Here is a 20600-nt window from a genome sequence, read left to right as displayed (position 1 = left end):
TGTACAATTAAACTAAAAGACTTTTACTTGATAAAACAGTGTAAACTATCAGTCAGACACAGAAGGACTGTAGTAAGATGTGTTTGATCATGTAGAAATGTGCATATGAAATATGATTCATATTTAAAAGGTGTTTCTCTGGTAGGGTTACTTCGGGGACCCCTGGAACGTCTTTGATTTCGTAATCGTGGTGGGCAGTATTGTAGACGTCATACTGAGTGAAATTGACGTAAGTTTGACTTAAATGTTATGACTATATGTTCCAGTATTACACTGCAAAAATGCTTTTCTTACTCAGTATTTTTGTCTTGTTTCCAGTCCAACATAAAAAAAAAATCTTAAATCAAGATGGATTAAATCAAGTAGTAAAATGCCATAAGATATTATGTCTTGTTTTCTGGGGAAATAAATCAAAATAAAGTGAGTTTTTGCTTAAAACATGCAAAATTATCTGCCAATGGGGTCAGAAAAATATGGAAGCTTGTTTCCGCCACAGAAAAAAACATTTTAAAAGATAATTGCGACTTTTTATCTCACAATTGCGTGATATAAGGTCAGAATTGCGTGAAATAAAGTCGCAATTGCGTCTTATAACGTCAGAATTCTGACTTTTTTTTCTCGCAATTGCGACTTTGTCACGCAATTCTGACTTTATATCTCGCAATTCTGACTTTATAACTCGCAATTCTGACTTTATAACACATAATTGCGAGGTTATATCATGCAATTCTGACTTTATATCTCCAAATTGCGTATTATAAAGTCAGAATTGCGAGATATAAACATGCAATTCTGAGAAAAAAAGTCCGAATTTCAAGTATATTTCTCGCAATTGCGAGTTTATATCTCATAATTCTGACTTTATAACACACAATTGCGACTTTATATCACGCAATTGCGACTTTACATCCGGTAATTCTGAGATAAAAAGTCAGAATTGTGAGATAAAAAGTCGCAATTACCTTTTTTTATTTTTCACTCTGTGGCGGAAACAAGCTTCCATAGAAAAATAACGTTAATTCAAACAGTAACAAGATAAAAAAAATGAACCCATTTGGAAGATAATTTTGCATGTTTTAAGCAAAAACTCACTTCATTTAGATTTTTCCTCCCAGAAAACAAGATATAATATCTTACGGCATTTCCCTCATCTAGTAAATGCATCTTGATTTAAGAATTTTTAGATATTTGGACTGGAAACAAGACTAAAATACTGAGTAAGAACCTCTTTTTTTGCAGTGTATTTGTCCCTGTTGTGTCGCTGACGTTGTGTTTCACTCGTCTCCTCTCTCCAGACGGCTCTCGCCGGTCAGGGCGGACTGTACTGTCTCACCGGCTGCTCTGTAAATATCAATTTCTGTTATTTTACATCCGCTCCATGACTCTATAATTGAACAGAGTTCATGTCAGCCATTTTAACCCTTGTGCATCCTTATGGACATGTTTCAGGTTTGTTCTTTTGATCATTTTGCCTGAGTTAATGCCAACTGCATACATTTTGGCACAGGTGTGTATTTATATTGGAATTTTACTATTTCACCCCCATTTCCTTTAATAAATCTATTTTGCACTGGTAACACAAAATAGTTCCTCTCAGGAGCAAAACAGTCCTCATTGAAAGCCATTAAAAATGCTATTTTTAATCCCAGGGCCATTTAACTATACAATTATGCAACCTTTGTTAAGAGGCTTTCATTCTGTTAGCAAGGCTTCAAAAATTTAATTTTTTATATTTTTTTTTACCAGATGTGCCATTTTCTCATGTTTGGCCTATAAAGCAAATACTCGCTTTATTCCTGTTTTCTACTTATGCATATTATTGAGCCAATTGGATAAATTATGCAGCTATAATTGTGTTTGTGTTGGTATGGATGTCTGAGTGTGGTTTGTGTGTGTGCTTGTAATATTATCCCACATCCAATCACACAGTCCCAGTGGAGCTTTGCTGCATCTACTGGGGAAAGCGTGGTACTGCGCTCAAACACACTCTCGCTGAAAGATCATTTTTTGAGATGTCAACCTCAGATTTGGAACACAAATTGTTTAGATTTATGACTTTGATTTTCTAGCAGTTTTAGAGTTCAACATGTTTCATAAAATATATATTTAATATAAAATATTGCTCATAAATAATTTTCATAAACTTAAACCTCTTTTGTTAGTTTCAGTTTTTAAAAAATTTTTACTTCAACAATAATCTGCCAAAGATCTTCTTTAAACTGAGACCAAACTTGAGTCTGTGCTCTCAAGCTTCGAATTTAGTTTTTTGACAGACATTTCTGTCCTCTATGGGTAACTGATTGTAACTGATGCACAAGGGTTAATCAAACAACACTTTGATTTTGCAAGTGAAATGGACTCACGTGACTCACGAGTTTAATTACTGCCAAACATTTTCTCTTGTTCCAGGAAGTGAATCCGATGCAAGCCATAGCAGTAAGTGAAGATTCAGTGCGTAAATGAGCTGGTGTCAACCGTAGATTCTTGAGCGTTTCCGTTTGTTCCTCAGGACTCCGAGAACATGAGCGTGTCAATCACACTTTTCCGGCTTTTCCGCGTCATGCGGTTAGTCAAACTGCTCAACCGCTTCGAGGGGATTCGAAACCTGCTGTGGACCTTCATCAAATCATTCCAGGTCTGATGGTCCGCAACACTCTATTTGTCCCCAAGGGGCAATTAACAAGAGTCACGTAAACAGTATACATAAAAGCATCACACATTAAATAACACAATGTGCACAGAATACATATTAATTATAATCTGCTACAGGTATGTGTTGTAATACCGATGTGTGTAACGAGGGTGTTGGTGTGTGTTTTTCAGGCTTTACCATATGTGGCTCTCCTCATCGTTATGCTGTTCTTCATCTACGCCGTCATCGGCATGCAGGTACAACACGCACGATCAGTGTAGCCGTGTTTCCATTACAGATTTGCGCAAATCTTATGCGATATTTTCTAAATGTCGATGAAAAACTCTTGCTAAATGACGTTTCCATTACAGATTTGCGCAAATCTTATGCGATATTTTCTAAATGACGATGAAAAACTCTTGCTAAATGACGTTTCCATTACAGATTTGCGCAAATCTTTTGCGATATTTTCTAAATGTCGATGAAAAACTCTCGGCGAAATGACGTTTCCATTACAGATTTGCGCAAATCTTTTGCGATATTTTCTAAATGTCGATGAAAAACTCTTGCTAAATGACGTTTCCATTACAGATTTGCGCAAATCTTATGCGCTATTTTCTCAATGTCGATGAAAAACTCTTGCTAAATGACGTTTCCATTACAGATTTGCGCAAATCTTTTGCGATATTTTCTAAATGTCGATGAAAAACTCTCGGCGAAATGACGTTTCCATTACAGATTTGCGCAAATCTTTTGCGATATTTTCTAAATGTCGATGAAAAACTCTTGCTAAATGACGTTTCCATTACAGATTTGCGCAAATCTTATGCGATATTTTCTAAATGACGATGAAAAACTCTTGCTAAATGACGTTTCCATTACAGATTTGCGCAAATCTTTTGCGATATTTTCTAAATGTCGATGAAAAACTCTCGGCGAAATGACGTTTCCATTACAGATTTGCGCAAATCTTTTGCGATATTTTCTAAATGTCGATGAAAAACTCTTGCTAAATGACGTTTCCATTACAGATTTGCGCAAATCTTATGCGCTATTTTCTCAATGTCGATGAAAAACTCTTGCTAAATGACGTTTCCATTACAGATTTGCGCAAATCTTTTGCGATATTTTCTAAATGTCGATGAAAAACTCTCGGCGAAATGACGTTTCCATTACAGATTTGCGCAAATCTTTTGCGATATTTTCTAAATGTCGATGAAAAACTCTTGCTAAATGACGTTTCCATTACAGATTTGCGCAAATCTTATGCGATATTTTCTAAATGACGATGAAAAACTCTTGCTAAATGACGTTTCCATTACAGATTTGCGCAAATCTTTTGCGATATTTTCTAAATGTCGATGAAAAACTCTAGGCGAAATGACGTTTCCATTACAGATTTGCGCAAATCTTTTGCGATATTTTCTAAATGTCGATGAAAAACTCTTGCTAAATGACGTTTCCATTACAGATTTGCGCAAATCTTTTGCGATATTTTCTAAATGCCAATAAAAAACTCTTGCGAAATGACTTTATCATTACAGATTTGCGCAAATCTTATGCGATATTTTCTAAATGACGATGAAAAACTCTTGCTAAATGACGTTTCCATTACAGATTTGCGCAAATCTTATGCACTATTTTCTCAATGTCGATGGAAAACTCTCGGCGAAATGACGTTTCCATTACAGATTTGCGCATATCTTATGCGATATTTTCTAAATGTCAATTAAAAACTTTTGCTAAATGACGTTTCCATTACAGATTTGCGCAAATCTTTTGCGCTATTTTCTAAATGTCGATGAAAAACTCTTGCTAAATGATGTTTCTTTTACAGATTTGCGCAAATCTTTTGCGCTATTCTCAATGTCGATGAAAAACTCTCGGCGAAATGACGTTTCCATTACAGATTTGCGCAAATCTTTTGCAATATTTTCTAAATGTCAATTAAAAACTTTTGCTAAATGACGTTTCCATTACAGATTTGCGCAAATCTTTTGCGATATTTTCTAAATGCCAATAAAAAACTCTTGCTAAATGACGTTTCCATTACAGATTTGCGCAAATCTTTTGCGATATTTTCTCAATGTCGATGAAAAACTCTCGGCGAAATGACATTTCCATTACAGATTTGCGCAAATCTTTTGCGATATTTTCTAAATGCCAATAAAAAACTCTTGCTAAATGACGTTTCCATTACAGATTTGCGCAAATCTTTTGCGATATTTTCTAAATGCCAATAAAAAACTCTTGCGAAATGACTTTTCCATTACAGATTTGCGCAAATCTTTTGCGATATTTTCTAAATGTCAATAAAAAAACTCTTGCTAAATGACGTTTCCATAACAGATTTGCGCAAATCTTTTGCGCTATTTTCTCAATGTCGATGAAAAACTCTCGGCGAAATGACGTTTCCATTACAGATTTGCGCAAATCTTATGCGATATTTTCTAAATGTCAATTAAAAACTTTTGCTAAATGACGTTTCCATTACAGATTTGCGCAAATCTTTTGCGCTATTTTCTCAATGTCGATGAAAAACTCTCGGCGAAATGACGTTTCCATTACAGATTTGCGCAAATCTTTTGCGATATTTTCTAAATGCCAATAAAAAACTCTTGCTAAATGACGTTTCCATTACAGATTTGCGCAAATCTTTTGCGATATTTTCTAAATGCCAATAAAAAACTCTTGCGAAATGACTTTTCCATTACAGATTTGCGCAAATCTTTTGCGATATTTTCTAAATGTCTATAAAAAACTCGCGAAATGACGTTTCCATTACAGATTTGCGCAAATCTTTTGTGATATTTTCTCAATGCGAGATTTTTCTCAATTTCACTTTAAGCAATTTGAAGAGTTTGTAATAACAAAGATTACAAGTTTTTGACAAAAAGTCAAAAATATTCAGTCCTGTATTTTCAGCATCACACTAATGATAATGTGACTTTCCTTTATCAGGTCTTTGGCAAAATCGCATTACTAGACGGTACCGTGATCAACCGGAACAACAACTTCCAGACGTTTCCTCAAGCCGTTCTGGTACTATTCAGGTAGTGACAGTGAAGGCCTCGCTGTGTGTGTGTGTGTGTTATGAGCATGTTTGTAAAGACACACACCTGTCCACAGGTGTGCCACAGGCGAGGGCTGGCAGGAGATCATGTTGGGTTGTTTGTACGGTCAGCGCTGTGACCCAAAGTCAGAATACCTTCCTGGAGAAGAGTTCACGTGCGGTTCTGGATTCGCTGTTCTGTACTTCATGAGTTTTTACATGCTCTGCGCTTTCCTAGTGAGTACACACTCTCCAACATAAAGTAAACTGTGACATATTACACCCAAATATTCTTCATACAGAGACTACCAGTGACATATATACACATTTGGGACCAAAAATGATTCGGACACTTTGAGCTGATCATGTTTTGCTGAAGTGTGTTTTCTTTAATTGCTAATGCTCTTTTTACACACAGACTGAACAAAATGAAGCATTGCTTGGTGATTGGTTGAGCTAAACTGGTATTATCTAATTGTGTAGTTAAATTTAACAGCTGACAGATATTCAACATAATTCATGTGTGAGACAGTCTAACAGAAGGATGGACTAAACCAGTCAAATATCAGCTGAGTTCTGCTCATATTTTATTACCATTCTCTAAACTATAGCGAATAAACTGTGATAATGTGAGAAATGTTGAAGGAGTCTGAATAAACTTTGGTTTATGGACTGTACATGCATAGACACGCGCGTTAACTTACACTGAATGTTTTCTATCGCAGATCATTAATCTGTTTGTGGCCGTGATCATGGACAACTTTGACTATCTGACCCGTGATTGGTCGATACTGGGGCCGCATCATTTAGACGAGTTTAAGAAGATCTGGGCTGAGTACGACCCTGAGGCAACGTAAGCAAAGCGCTAAAGTCACCATGAAATCAAAGTGTTACTATAAATGATTTCTGGGTGCACATCATTGTTTTAAATTCATGTTCCTCGTAATCTTGAATCAAAATAACTTCCCTCCCTCTGAGGATGTGGGCGGGGCAACCTGTCACTCACATGAGATCCACCAATAGCAATCCAATCAATTCCCCACGGACACAGTCAAGCCCCGCCCACATTTGTCCTTGAGAAGAAAAGAGTAGTGCAACTTCCGTTTAATGCCGACTTTAATATCAACATGAAATGCCATTTGCAACACATTTTCCTTCTGTAATCAGGGGCCTCATTTATAACTGTTGCGTACGCACATTTAGATTAAATATGCCATTCTCATTAATGGAGGTAAGCACTTAAATTACATGAAATCATCACAGAGAGTTACTAATTTTTTTATATTCTAATGAATAGAAATATTAGTAGTGATGCGCTGCTGTTGAACACTCTGAGGCACGCTGTGTGTTAATGTTTGCTTAGCGCATGATAATAGCAGAAAATATGTACACGCAAATAATGATCAATAATGAACAATAAGGCCTTTCTGTTTCCATTAAAAATATAAAGCAATTAAATATGGCCGGTGTAAAAGATTGAGAAAAACTTTCTCTGAAATGTATTTTATACTATTTGATTTATTTATTCAAACACAAGGCGAGGATCGGCTACTAAATGATTGTTAGCAATGTAATGTGACGCACATCCATATCTCATATTTTCCTGATGTCTTGTACCGTTAAACATGGCATCTCGTGGATGAATATGCATATGCAAATGATATGCAGATGAGGATATGCATAGTAAAAGGAGGCGTTGTGAGCTCATATATGGTTATTTTGGGGAGGAGACGCATGTTCACAATCTTCCTCTGACTGGGATTATAAAGGGGATTCTGCGCAGGTTCTGGCGTTCACACGCTTTTATAAATATATCAAAATATATTTATAACTATTTTTTGGCTTTCAGGCGCACGTACACTTATAGTAAGGATCCTACGCGCAGTTTTATAAATGAGACCCCAGATGCTTTTAAAATTAAAAATAATAAATTATAAAATAATAAAACTTGATTTTATTATCAATCAGAAATTGATTGGATGGGGAAAAGTCTCCAAAAGTCAAACGGATTGATGACTTCATCCAAAAAGGCGGCACCAATTTAAATAAAATAACTTTTTTTTCTTGCAATTATGTGCACATATTAAAGGTCGTAATAAGTTAAAGGGCCCATTTTGATTTGTGGTTGATTTTGAATGACGCACATGTGATTATCGGTGTAATTTTGTGTTATTCTGGCAGGGGGCGCATTAAACACCTGGACGTGGTGACGCTGCTGAGGAGAATCCAGCCACCGCTCGGGTTCGGGAAGTTTTGTCCTCATCGTGTTGCCTGCAAAGTGAGACACAAACACATTCATACTAGGAGATGCACGATATGTTATGATATGTTAATTTTTAATGTTATCAATATCGGCCCAATAAGAAAATTTGGCTGATATATTAAAGCCGGCAAATAATGTATTATTTCCTCCAGCTGAGGCTCTTCAGATGTTCAACGTGATGGTTTTAAATTGCTTGAATATGATTAGGATCACTTCAAAAAGGAAAATACGGTTAAGTGCAACATGTGCAGCGCGAGTCTGTCATATCGGCTACATAACATTATAATAAGAACATTATAATTGTGTGTTTGGGACGTGGAATTAATGGTGAGTCTATTGTTTTTGTAATCAGGCTCTCAAAACTTAAATAAAAATTTGGATTTGGATTTATCGGCCAATATATCGGTTATCGGCTTTTAAATATAAAAAATTATCGGTTATCGTTATCGGCCAAAGTGTTCATATCAGTGCATCCCTAATTCATAAACTGCTGGCCCAATCATTTATACATACTTATATGTTTGTTTCCAGAGGCTGATTTCCATGAACATGCCTCTGAACAGCGATGGAACGGTGACGTTTAACGCCACGCTGTTCGCTCTCGTCAGGACGGCACTGAAAATTAAAACCGAAGGTTAATACACTGCAAAAAATGATTCTTCAAAGTTTCAGTTATTGGAAAAAACTATTTTAGTCTTTCTACTTCAACATTTCACATTTAATTTAAAGAATTTTCATTGGAAATGTACTACAATCCAAAAACCAAACTATTTCCAGTGAAGATTTCAAATAAATGTATGGGAATAATGTCAGTACTCACCCATTAAAGCCTGAATTCTCTGATTTTTCCATTCGTCAGGTAATTTTGAGCAGGCGAATGAAGAGCTGCGTGCCATTATTAAGAAGATCTGGAAACGCACCAGTATGAAGCTGCTCGACCAGGTCATCCCGCCAATCGGAGGTCAGATCTCTCGATCATACGACTAAACTGAATAATAAACTGCAATAATACTGGCATTATTAAAACTCGTTCCGGGTCAAAAATGACCCGCCTTTAAAACTGCCTGTGAATCTCTCATTATGCTAAAGTATATTATCATCAAACATTTGGTTGTCTTTTTGTTAACTGGTTTTCTTTCGGTTAGCACAGGTTTTGTGTGTTTGGTTTTGGATCTGGTTGATCGTAGGCCTCATTGATCCTCATGAGGTCAAATCAAAGAGGCCCACGATCAATCAGATCCACAAAGAAATACAAAACCTGTGCAAATTGAGAGAAAACAAGAAACAAGAAAACAAACGACCAGAGCCCGTCTACAGAGAGCCTGGCCACTCCCTATTAAGTCCTATTGTACCGAATGTTGGTTGTAGTTCCACCAGAGCTCCACTGGGGGCGATCGCCCATGAGTGCAGACTGAATGGGAGTCTATGGGGCTAGACGGCTAAATTTGTCTCTTTCACCCGATTGCCGTTGAGAAATCTCAGATTTGATTGTAGGTTTTGCCAGTTCAACATGGGTTATAGGTCGAAAGTTGAATGAACGAGTACTTATGTCCTTTCGATTTCTTACAGGTTGAGTTGTTGTTGCCCATAACACGCTAGCATTCTGCTAATGAACGCTGATTGGTCAGTGAAGGACTGATTATGACCAGAGATACCGCTTGATGGCATTGTGGCAAAAACAAACAGTGTTTAAAACAAACAAAACAAAAACTCTTCAAGCATGTGTATTTGCCTGTGTCAGCTGTGTTGTGTATTTGCCTGTGTCAGCTGTGTGTGTTTACCTGTGTCAGCTGCGTTGTGTATTTACCTGTGTCAGCTGTGTTGTGTATTTGCCTGTGTCAGCTGTGTTGTGTATTTGCCTGTGTCAGCTGTGTTGTGTATTTGCCTGTGTCAGCTGTGTTGTGTATTTGCCTGTGTCAGCTGTGTTGTGTATTTACCTGTGTCAGCTGTGTTGTGTATTTGCCTGTGTCAGCTGTGTTGTGTATTTACCTGTGTCAGCTGTGTGTGTTTACCTGTGTCAGCTGTGTTGTGTATTTGCCTGTGTCAGCTGTGTGTGTTTACCTGTGTCAGCTGTGTTGTGTATTTGCCTGTGTCAGCTGTGTTGTGTATTTACCTGTGTCAGCTGTGTGTTTACCTGTGTCAGCTGTGTTGTGTGTTTACCTGTGTCAGCTGTGTTGTGTATTTACCTGTGTCAGCTGTGTTGTGTGTTTACTTGTGTCAGCTGTGTGTGTTTGCCTGTGTCAGCTGTGTGTGTTTGCCTGTGTCAACTGTGTTGTGTGTTTCCCTGTGTCAGCTGTGTGTGTGTTTCCCTGTGTCAGCTGTGTGTTTCCCTGTCAGCTGTGTGTGTTTGCCTTTGTCAGCTGTGTTGTGTATTTGCCTGTGTCAGCTGTGTTGTGTATTTGCCTGTGTCAGCTGTGTGTGTTTACTTGTGTCAGCTGTGTGTGTTTACTTGTGTCAGCTGTGTGTTTGCCTTTGTCAGCTGTGTTGTGTATTTGCCTGTCTCAGCTGTGTTGTGTATTTGCCTGTCAGCTGTGTGTGTTTACCTGTGTCAGCTGTGTGTGTTTACCTGTGTCAGCTGTGTTGTGTGTTTACCTGTGTCAGCTGTGTTGTGTGTTTACCTGTGTCAGCTGTGTTGTGTGTTTACCTGTGTCAGCTGTGTTGTGTGTTTACCTGTGTCAGCTGTGTGTGTTTACCTATGTCAGCTGTGGTGTGTGTTTACCTGTGTCAGCTGTGTTGTGTGTTTACCTGTGTCAGCTGTGTTGTGTGTTTACCTATGTCAGCTGTGTTGTGTGTTTACCTGTGTCAGCTGTGTTGTGTGTTTACCTATGTCAGCTGTGTTGTGTGTTTGCCTGTGTCAGCTGTGTTGTGTGTTTACCTGTGTCAGCTGTGTTGTGTGTTTACCTGTGTCAGCTGTGTTGTGTGTTTACCTGTGTCAGCTGTGTTGTGTGTTTACCTATGTCAGCTGTGTTGTGTGTTTCCCTGTGTCAGCTGTGTGTGTTTCCCTGTGTCAGCTGTGTGTTTCCCTGTGTCAGCTGTGTGTGTTTCCCTGTGTCAGCTGTGTGTTTCCCTGTGTCAGCTGTGTGTGTTTGCCTTTGTCAGCTGTGTTGTGTATTTGCCTGTGTCAGCTGTGTTGTGTATTTGCCTGTGTCAGCTGTGTGTGTTTACTTGTGTCAGCTGTGTGTGTTTACTTGTGTCAGCTGTGTGTTTGCCTTTGTCAGCTGTGTTGTGTATTTGCCTGTCTCAGCTGTGTTGTGTATTTGCCTGTCAGCTGTGTGTGTTTACCTGTGTCAGCTGTGTTGTGTGTTTACCTGTGTCAGCTGTGTTGTGTGTTTACCTGTGTCAGCTGTGTTGTGTGTTTACCTGTGTCAGCTGTGTTGTGTGTTTACCTGTGTCAGCTGTGTGTGTTTACCTATGTCAGCTGTGTTGTGTTTACCTGTGTCAGCTGTGTTGTGTGTTTACCTATGTCAGCTGTGTTGTGTGTTTACCTGTGTCAGCTGTGTGTGTTTGCCTGTGTCAGCTGTGTTGTGTGTTTACCTGTGTCAGCTGTGTGTGTTTGCCTGTGTCAGCTGTGTGTTTCCCTGTGTCAGCTGTGTGTGTTTCCCTGTGTCAGCTGTGTGTTTCCCTGTGTCAGCTGTGTGTGTTTACTTGTGTCAGCTGTGTGTGTTTGCCTTTGTCAGCTGTGTTGTGTATTTGCCTGTGTCAGCTGTGTTGTGTATTTGCCTGTCTCAGCTGTGTTGTGTATTTGCCTGTCAGCTGTGTGTGTTTACCTGTGTCAGCTGTGTGTGTTTACCTGTGTCAGCTGTGTTGTGTTTACCTGTGTCAGCTGTGTTGTGTGTTTACCTGTGTCAGCTGTGTTGTGTGTTTACCTGTGTCAGCTGTGTTGTGTGTTTACCTGTGTCAGCTGTGTTGTGTGTTTACCTGTGTCAGCTGTGTTGTGTGTTTACCTATGTCAGCTGTGTTGTGTGTTTGCCTGTGTCAGCTGTGTTGTGTGTTTACCTGTGTCAGCTGTGTTGTGTGTTTGCCTGTGTCAGCTGTGTTGTGTGTTTACCTGTGTCAGCTGTGTTGTGTGTTTACCTATGTCAGCTGTGTTGTGTGTTTACCTGTGTCAGCTGTGTTGTGTGTTTACCTGTGTCAGCTGTGTGTGTTTCCCTGTGTCAGCTGTGTTATGTGTTTACCTGTGTCAGCTGTGTTGTGTGTTTGCCTGTGTCAGCTGTGTGTGTTTGCCTGTGTCAGCTGTGGTGTGTGTTTGCCTGTGTCAGCTGTGTGTGTTTGCCTGTGTCAGCTGTGTGTGTTTGCCTGTGTCAGCTGTGTTGTGTTTACCTGTGTCAGCTGTGTTGTGTGTTTGCCTGTGTCAGCTGTGTTGTGTGTTTACCTATGTCAGCTGTGTTGTGTGTTTACCTGTGTCAGCTGTGTTGTGTGTTTACCTATGTCAGCTGTGTTGTGTGTTTACCTGTGTCAGCTGTGTTGTGTGTTTACCTGTGTCAGCTGTGTTGTGTGTTTACCTATGTCAGCTGTGTTGTGTGTTTACCTATGTCAGCTGTGTTGTGTGTTTACCTGTGTCAGCTGTGTTGTGTGTTTACCTGTGTCAGCTGTGTTGTGTGTTTACCTGTGTCAGCTGTGTTGTCGATGCCTCGAGAGAAAAGAAAGTGCAAAGCGTGAAAGCACCAGAGTGACTGAAGGATTGCCGTAAAGCAGTATCTCTGGTCGTACGATGTGTGTGACGTCATTGACATTTTAAAAGACTTTTTAAAGCAAATAAGTGACTCTAAAAAATCTAACACCCAGCAGTGTGTAATTTCTTTGCATCTCCTTTCGAATACAACATTCAAATTACTAGACAAAACATTATATCCTGAGAAAAGTGGATTTTGAGGAGTATAGCGCCATAGACCTCCATTCATTCTGCACTCGTCCTGTGAGCGCCCTCATGTGGAGCCAGAGTGGAACTGCACTCGTCCTGTGAGCGCCCTCATGTGGAGCCAGAGTGGAACTGCACTCGTCCTGTGAGCGCCCTCATGTGGAGCCAGAGTGGAACTGCACTCGTCCTGTGAGCGCCCTCATGTGGAGCCAGAGTGGAACTGCAACCAGTTCAGAAGCCGGAAGTTTACTGAGAGTGGAACTTCTCCCCTTATTAGACATTCTCTGGTGATACTATAACATAGCGAGAGATTCACAAGCGATTTAAAAGGTGGGCAATTTCTGACCCGGAGCTCCACAAGTGTAACAAGTTGGGGGAAATACATTTCTGGGAAGTTGTTACTTCAGTAAGTTTTAGTCCAATGCAATAACATGAACTAGCATTTTCAGGAAAAGGAGAATCCTCTCCGGGGCAAAAATAAACGGAACACAACTTAAGGATTAAACGTTTGTTTGTTAAACCGCAGATGATGAGGTGACCGTGGGGAAGTTTTACGCCACATTCCTGATCCAGGACCACTTCAGGAAGTTCATGAAGCGACAGGAGGAATATTACGGATACCGGCCGAACAAGAAAAACAAAAACACCACAGAGATACAGGTCTCTTCATCTCTGCATACGTCTCACACTACGATCACACATTGAAGGGTTGGTCCACCCAAAAATGAAAGTTCTGTCAGTAATTACTCGCCCTCATGTTGTTCCAACCCCGTAAGACTTTCGTTCATCTTCGGAACACAGATTAAGATATTTTTGATGAAATCTGAAAGCTGTCACTGGGACGGTCCCCTTTAAAAAGGTTCTAATATGTACCATTTAAGTCCTAATATGTACACTTATGGTATCAATATGTACACTTTACTAATATGTACACTTTTGGTACTAATATGTACACTTTACTAATATGTACACTTTTGGTATTAATATGTAGACTTTTGGTACTAATATGTGCACTTTACTAATATGTACACTTTTGGTATTAATATGTACACTTTTGGTACCAATATGTGCACTTTACTAATATGTACACTTTACTAATATGTACACTTTTGGTACCAATATGTGCACTTTACTAATATGTACATATGGTATTAATATGTACACTTTTGGTACCAATATGTGCACTTTACTAATATGTACACTTTTGGTATTAATATGTACACTTTTGGTACTAATATGTACACTTTTGGTATTAATATGTACACTTTTGGTATTAATATGTACACTTTTGGTATTAATATGTACACTTTTGGTACTAATATGTACACTTTTGGTACTAATATGTGCACTTTACTAATATGTACACTTTTGGTATTAATATGTACACTTTTGGTATTAATATGTACACTTTTGGTACTAATATGTACACTTTTGGTATTAATATGTACACTTTTGGTACCAATATGTGCACTTTACTAATATGTACACTTTTGGTATTAATATGTACACTTTTGGTACTAATATGTACACTTTTGGTACTAATATGTGCACTTTACTAATATGTACACTTTTTGTATTAATATGTACACTTTTGGTATTAATATGTACACTTTTGGTACTAATATGTACACTTTTGGTATTAATATGTACACTTTTGGTACTAATATGTACACTTTTGGTACTAATATGTACACTTTTGGTACTAATATGTGCACTTTACTAATATGTACACTTTTGGTATTAATATGTACACTTTTGGTATTAATATGTACACTTTTGGTACTAATATGTACACTTTTGGTATTAATATGTACACTTTTGGTACTAATATGTACACTTTTGGTACTAATATGTGCACTTTACTAATATGTACACTTTTGGTATTAATATGTACACTTTTGGTATTAATATGTACACTTTTGGTATTAATATGTACACTTTTGGTACTAATATGTACACTTTTGGTACCAATATGTGCACTTTACTAATATGTACACTTTTGGTATTAATATGTACTTTTGGTACTAATATGTACACTTTTGGTATTAATATGTACACTTTTGGTATTAATATGTACACTTTTGGTACTAATATGTACACTTTTGGTACTAATATGTACACTTTTGGTACCAATATGTGCACTTTACTAATATGTACACTTTTGGTATTAATATGTACTTTTGGTACTAATATGTACACTTTTGGTATTAATATGTACACTTTTGGTATTAATATGTACACTTTTGGTACTAATATGTACACTTTTGGTATTAATATGTACACTTTTGGTACTAATATGTACACTTTTGGTACTAATATGTGCACTTTACTAATATGTACACTTTTGGTATTAATATGTACACTTTTGGTATTAATATGTACACTTTTGGTATTAATATGTACACTTTTGGTACTAATATGTACACTTTTGGTACCAATATGTGCACTTTACTAATATGTACACTTTTGGTATTAATATGTACTTTTGGTACTAATATGTACACTTTTGGTATTAATATGTACACTTTTGGTATTAATATGTACACTTTTGGTACTAATATGTACACTTTTGGTACTAATATGTACACTTTTGGTACCAATATGTGCACTTTACTAATATGTACACTTTTGGTATTAATATGTACTTTTGGTACTAATATGTACACTTTTGGTATTAATATGTACACTTTTGGTACTAATATGTGCACTTTTGGCACTAGCAGGGATGGGCAGTATTTCAGATACATGTATTTAAAATACGTATTTGAAATACAAAATACTATTTTGTATGTTAGAGCCTTTGGAAAAAATCTAATGTAATTTGTATTTAAATACATTTAAGTATTAAAAGTACTAACGCTGGCTCACTATTGGCTGACGCTGGTCATATGTGTGATGCTGGCCAATAGTGAGCCTCCGTTCTGACGTACAACCCAGAAGCGCTGCGCTGTTTCAGTTCTCAGATTTCGTCAGAAATATTTTAATCTGTGTTCTGAAGATGAACGAAGGTCTTACGGGGTTGGAACAACATGAGGGCGAGTAATTACTGACAGAACTTTCATCTTTGGGTGAACTGACCCTCTAATGTCGAGCCCTGAGACAGTCTCGAGACGGCCTCTCTCTCTTTCCCTCAGGCGGGTCTGAGGAGCATCGAGGAAGAAGCCGCTCCTGAACTGCAACGGGCGATTTCTGGAGATCTCCTGAACGACGAGGAGATGGACCGAGCGATGGACGAGGCCGGAGAGGAGGGCATCTACAGGGTGGGTGGAGAACAGAACGGATCAGAACAAGGGCCTCGTTTATAACCGCGGCGGCGCACAAACGAGCCGTACGCCACTTCACACACACAAGTTCTGATTTATAAAAAGAAACTTAACAGTACATCTGTGAGTAACTCTGATCCATGCGTACGAACAGTTTGGCGACACCGATGGAGATCTGAGGGACTGATGAAGGAAAACCACTTTAAATCTTCATTATGAGTCCTAATCATAAATACAGTGATGTTCACAGTAGCAGTTTAAATACATAAAAGAATGATTTTAAACTATCTAATATACACATTTAGATTAAATATGCCATTCTCATTAATGGAGGTAAGTACTTAAATTACATGAAATCATCACAGAGAGTTACTAATTTTTTTATATTCTAATGAATAGAAATATTAGTAGTGATGCGCTGCTGTTGAACACTCTGAGGCACGCTGTGTGTTAATGTTTGCTTAGCGCATGATAATAGCAGAAAATATTTACACGCAAATAATGATCAATAATGAACAATAAGGCCTTTCTGTTTCCATTAAAAATATAAAGCAATTAAATATGGCCGGTGTAAAAGATTGAGAAAAACTTTCTCTGAAATGTATTTTATACTATTTGATTTATTTATTCAAACACAAGGCGAGGATCGGCTACTAAATGATTGTTAGCAATGTAATGTGACGCACATCCGTATCTCTTATTTTCCTGATGTCTTGTACCGTTAAACATGGCATCTCGTGGATGAATATGCATATGCTAATGATATGCAGATGAGGATATGCATAGTAAAAGGAGGCGTTGTGAGCTCATATATGGTTATTTCGGGGAGGAGACGCATGTTCACAATCTTCCTCTGACTGGGATTATAAAGGGGATTCTGCGCAGGTTCTGGCGTTCACACGCTTTTATAAGTCGGAATATTTTTTCAGAAAAAACATACACTTTTAGTAAGGGTCCTACACACTCCTAGTTTTATAAATGAGACCCCCAGAGACGGCAAATGAGATAGAGAAGGATTAATGCATAACGTATCTCTCTTCTTCTGTTCAACAGAGAGCAGGCGGCCTGTTCGGAAACCATGTGGATCCATTCGCTATGGAGAGAGGAACCCATTCTCCCACCCAGATGACCAGCCAGCGCCCCCTACAGATCGCAGACAGCAGAGCGGACGAGGCCGAGCCCTCATACGCTCATTCCCACGCCAACACCAATAACAACAACACCAACAATCACAGACAGAGGTGAGCGGAAAGAAAAATAACATTTAAAGTCCCCCTTTATCCCTTACAACTCATCTATTGATCACCAAAATGACAAATTTAAATGCTAAAATTCATCATGCCTTAAAAAAAAGCTTGAATGTTACGTAACTCGACACCCTTGCCTCATTTAGTATGCGCGGTTCTATGAATATGCAAATGAGCCCCGCCTCCACTCACTCAGCTCAGCTCAGAGATCCACTGGTTGACGATCACACGTTGATCTGATTGGTTACAAGGTAGTTTATGACGTCAGAAACACCAGCGATTTCAAAGCGTGTGTTTGAGACTGTCTTTGGTTCACTGCAGCTTTAAGGAGGAAATACTCAGCAATGGTGTCGACTTATGAACTTACACATGCTTTGTCTTAAAGCAGATTAAAAACACCACATAGACATTAAGCTAAGTGTATGTGGTTGTGACGTTTGTAGTGACGATAAAGATAACACTGATCTCTGTCTTGGAGCAGATGTGGACTACATTTCCCATCATGCATCAGTGCATCCAGACAGAACGGTCCAGTGAGCGCAGCCGAGTTCCTCATCCAAGAGGTGAGATCAAACCTTCACAGATGTCAAAAAAGAAAGAAAGCTGAAATGATTTTCACATATTCTTCTGGTTTTGTTCCTCAGGCTCTGATCGCTGGAGGTTTGGACAGTCTCGCCAGCGACGGCCATTTTGTGTCGGTAACGAAGGCTGAGATGGCGGTGGCGTTGAACATGGATCTCGCCGCGCTGGAGAAGAAATCAGCAGCCGTTCTTAATAAACGTAAAGGACAGTGTTTGTCCAGAACGAGGAAGACGGCAACATGTCGTCCAGACTCAACACACTGTCAGGTGTAATATATATTCGTCAGAGCGGAGTTAAGGCCAAAAGAAGACATCAGGACTCTGATATAACTGTGAGGACTGTTTTATGAGCCAGTACAGCAGAAGTGTGCAAACATATCGAAAAGAGGACTGATAATGGGTTTTTCTATTTATATAGAATTTATAAAAATATGGTGAATGAAATATATTATACATATTGTCGCTGTTGGACGTAAACCTCATATCTCTAAAAACTTTAGTATCGGCAATGGCTTGATGACAAATGCTAGACTAAGACACTCATCTCCGCGCCTCAAATACATTATCCTGATAGAGGAGGGCGGAGTAATGAGGTTTGACTGACAGTTTGAGGATCCAATGGAGTTTCGAGGTTTAGTCACAAATTAATACTTTTCCTTGTTTAAATATTTGTGGGGGGAAAACAGATACCAATAGTAATGATTTATGAAAAATAAAAATGTGAAGTTGATGTGAGAGATGTGAGGTTTCCGCCTGACAGTGACAATATTATTCAAAATGGTGAAAATATATATATATATAGTTTCACATTTGATATATACAGTAGTCAACATTTGAAGGGGATCAAAAAAGTTAATCAAAGTTGTCTTAAGACAAGAACGGGTATTGTTCAAAATTCGTATAACTTTGATGAAAGGTTTTGATCCATCTCAAATGTTTGACTACTGTATTTCATAGCAAATGTAACCTAATCTGCTGAAATTAAAAGACCACAACATATTTCCCAACTAAACACCCCTGAAAAGTGACTCTGTGACTTCTTGTTCTTTTGCATTAAAAACTGTGAGTGAACTTGAATGTGAAAATACCTTATCATTTCCCAACATTATAACATGCTAAAGGATAAGCTGAACATTCACTCGAAATGGCCAACTTACCTGTTTTTTTTTTTGTTTAATGTATTTACTTATTATTAAAGATTAAGTTATAACACTTTGTGTAATCTTAAAAGACTGTGTGGTAATTTCTGTGGTAATATTTCGCGTCACGAGAGGGCAAAAAATAAAGCGCAAACAACAGAACCGCAAAAAGACTATAACACTTGCTTTTAGCACAAGTGTTTACATGTGTTGTGTTTGTGCCCAACATTTAACCAAACCTGTCAAGTATGACTCGTTTACCTCGCTGTTGTAAGTTAGTCCTCCTCAGACATCAGCTCTGCGCGCGCATCCCGCCCCGCGCACGCGCACTGGTCTCACCTGAGCGCCGCGTTTTTATTGGATTAATGTCGGCTAATCCGCGCGCCGCTGCTGGAAGATCCTGAAGGGGTTCAATGTTTTGAAGGCAGACTCTTCGGGTGAGTAACAAATATTCTAAAAGATAAATTATATATATATATACATATATTTAAGTGTTTATTTATTTAAAAAATGTTTGTTTTCTTTTCTGAGCTCTAAATTTGTTATAATTTCTGTACAATCTATGGTTGGCTATTTGCATGTTTGTTAGGAATAAATTAGCCAAGTCTGTTTATTTCTTTGCACCACACTAACAATAAAGTAGGCCTACAATTTTAAAGTATTTTGAATGTAGCCTACCTTTACAACCATGATTTCTAAACAGCCAACCATAGTAATTTAATGAAATACTTCCATGCAGGCCTGCATCACACTGCATATACACATGGTATTATAAATTCTATCGCATTAAAATTACTCTAACTGTACTCTGGTTTGCAGTTTGATTAAGTTTAATTAAGAACAGACAGATGCAGTGTATTTAAATGGGTCACATTTACTCTGCATAAATTAATAAACATGTTTGTTGGGTGTTACAGGGTGTCTGAGGTTAAGCTGTGAGACAGTCAGACGGGCGTAAGGAGTTTATAATATTACGTTCCCCATATGGCCTGTCTTACAGCTCTGCAGGAGTCCAGAAGATCATGATGGAGGAGCACGCAACAGGTGGTACACAATCACTTAAACCCCAAACACCATTTCAAGTGCTGAAAAATGACATTTCTACTACCTCAGAAAGGGATTTAACGCTTTAAGGCTCGTTCACACCAAGGACGATAACGATAAAGATAACGATAAATCTAAAAAATCGTTCTCCATATTAAAGAATAGCACAGTTCACGCCACAGTTATAACGATAATGATACAGAGAAACGATATCGTTGGGATCACTTTCGGAAAGATTTTTTTTCCAGCTATTGAACGATAAAACACTGACAGCCAATCAGAATCAACAGAATTTTAAGGTGCTCACGCATTTAAAATGGCAGACGACGTTAGCTTCACTCAGAAACACAGCATGCTGAGGACATCTGCTGGTTAAAGCCTGTAAATGCAGCAAAAACATGTTCAATGACGTCAAACACACACGTTGAAACCGCAGCGCGCGAGCTTAGCATAAACAGACCGTTATCGTTCGTTGGAGTGAACGCAAATATAGTTATCTTTATAGTTATCGTTCTCGGTGT

General features: G+C 38.3%; 2 protein-coding genes across 3 annotated transcripts in view; both read left to right on the top strand.

The window, feature by feature from the left end:
* Nucleotides 1-18291, top strand: part of cacna1sa (calcium channel, voltage-dependent, L type, alpha 1S subunit, a) — a 37105-nt gene extending 18814 nt beyond the window's left edge. The window contains exons 28-43 of the mRNA XM_084416817.1: nucleotides 146-229; nucleotides 1296-1343; nucleotides 2410-2436; nucleotides 2510-2635; nucleotides 2824-2889; nucleotides 5594-5685; nucleotides 5762-5921; nucleotides 6410-6537; nucleotides 7866-7962; nucleotides 8479-8581; nucleotides 8807-8908; nucleotides 13332-13465; nucleotides 15940-16065; nucleotides 17122-17309; nucleotides 17797-17878; nucleotides 17960-18291. Coding sequence (XP_084272943.1) covers nucleotides 146-229; nucleotides 1296-1343; nucleotides 2410-2436; nucleotides 2510-2635; nucleotides 2824-2889; nucleotides 5594-5685; nucleotides 5762-5921; nucleotides 6410-6537; nucleotides 7866-7962; nucleotides 8479-8581; nucleotides 8807-8908; nucleotides 13332-13465; nucleotides 15940-16065; nucleotides 17122-17309; nucleotides 17797-17878; nucleotides 17960-18169 — 1773 coding nt within the window. The 3' untranslated portion in view covers nucleotides 18170-18291. The remainder of the gene's footprint in view (nucleotides 1-145; nucleotides 230-1295; nucleotides 1344-2409; nucleotides 2437-2509; nucleotides 2636-2823; nucleotides 2890-5593; nucleotides 5686-5761; nucleotides 5922-6409; nucleotides 6538-7865; nucleotides 7963-8478; nucleotides 8582-8806; nucleotides 8909-13331; nucleotides 13466-15939; nucleotides 16066-17121; nucleotides 17310-17796; nucleotides 17879-17959) is intronic.
* Nucleotides 18292-19310: 1019 nt separating this feature from the next.
* The window catches only part of kctd20 (potassium channel tetramerization domain containing 20), a 6606-nt gene continuing 5316 nt past the window's right edge, over nucleotides 19311-20600 (top strand). The window contains exons 1-2 of one of the 2 annotated variants that reach the window (XR_014628264.1): nucleotides 19311-19472; nucleotides 19953-20079. Coding sequence is in view for 1 of the 2 variants with exons in the window: in XM_084416587.1 (XP_084272713.1) it covers nucleotides 20058-20079 (22 nt within the window). In the remaining variant the exon portion in view is untranslated. The remainder of the gene's footprint in view (nucleotides 19473-19952; nucleotides 20080-20600) is intronic. The other variant, XM_084416587.1, reaches the window with a different exon arrangement.

Source organism: Rutilus rutilus (genome assembly GCF_951802725.1).
Source record: "Rutilus rutilus genome assembly, chromosome: 8".
NCBI classification, from domain to species: Eukaryota; Metazoa; Chordata; class Actinopteri; order Cypriniformes; family Leuciscidae; genus Rutilus; species Rutilus rutilus.
Note: the sequence above shows the minus strand (reverse complement) of the source record. Positions and strands in the feature narration are given on the sequence as shown.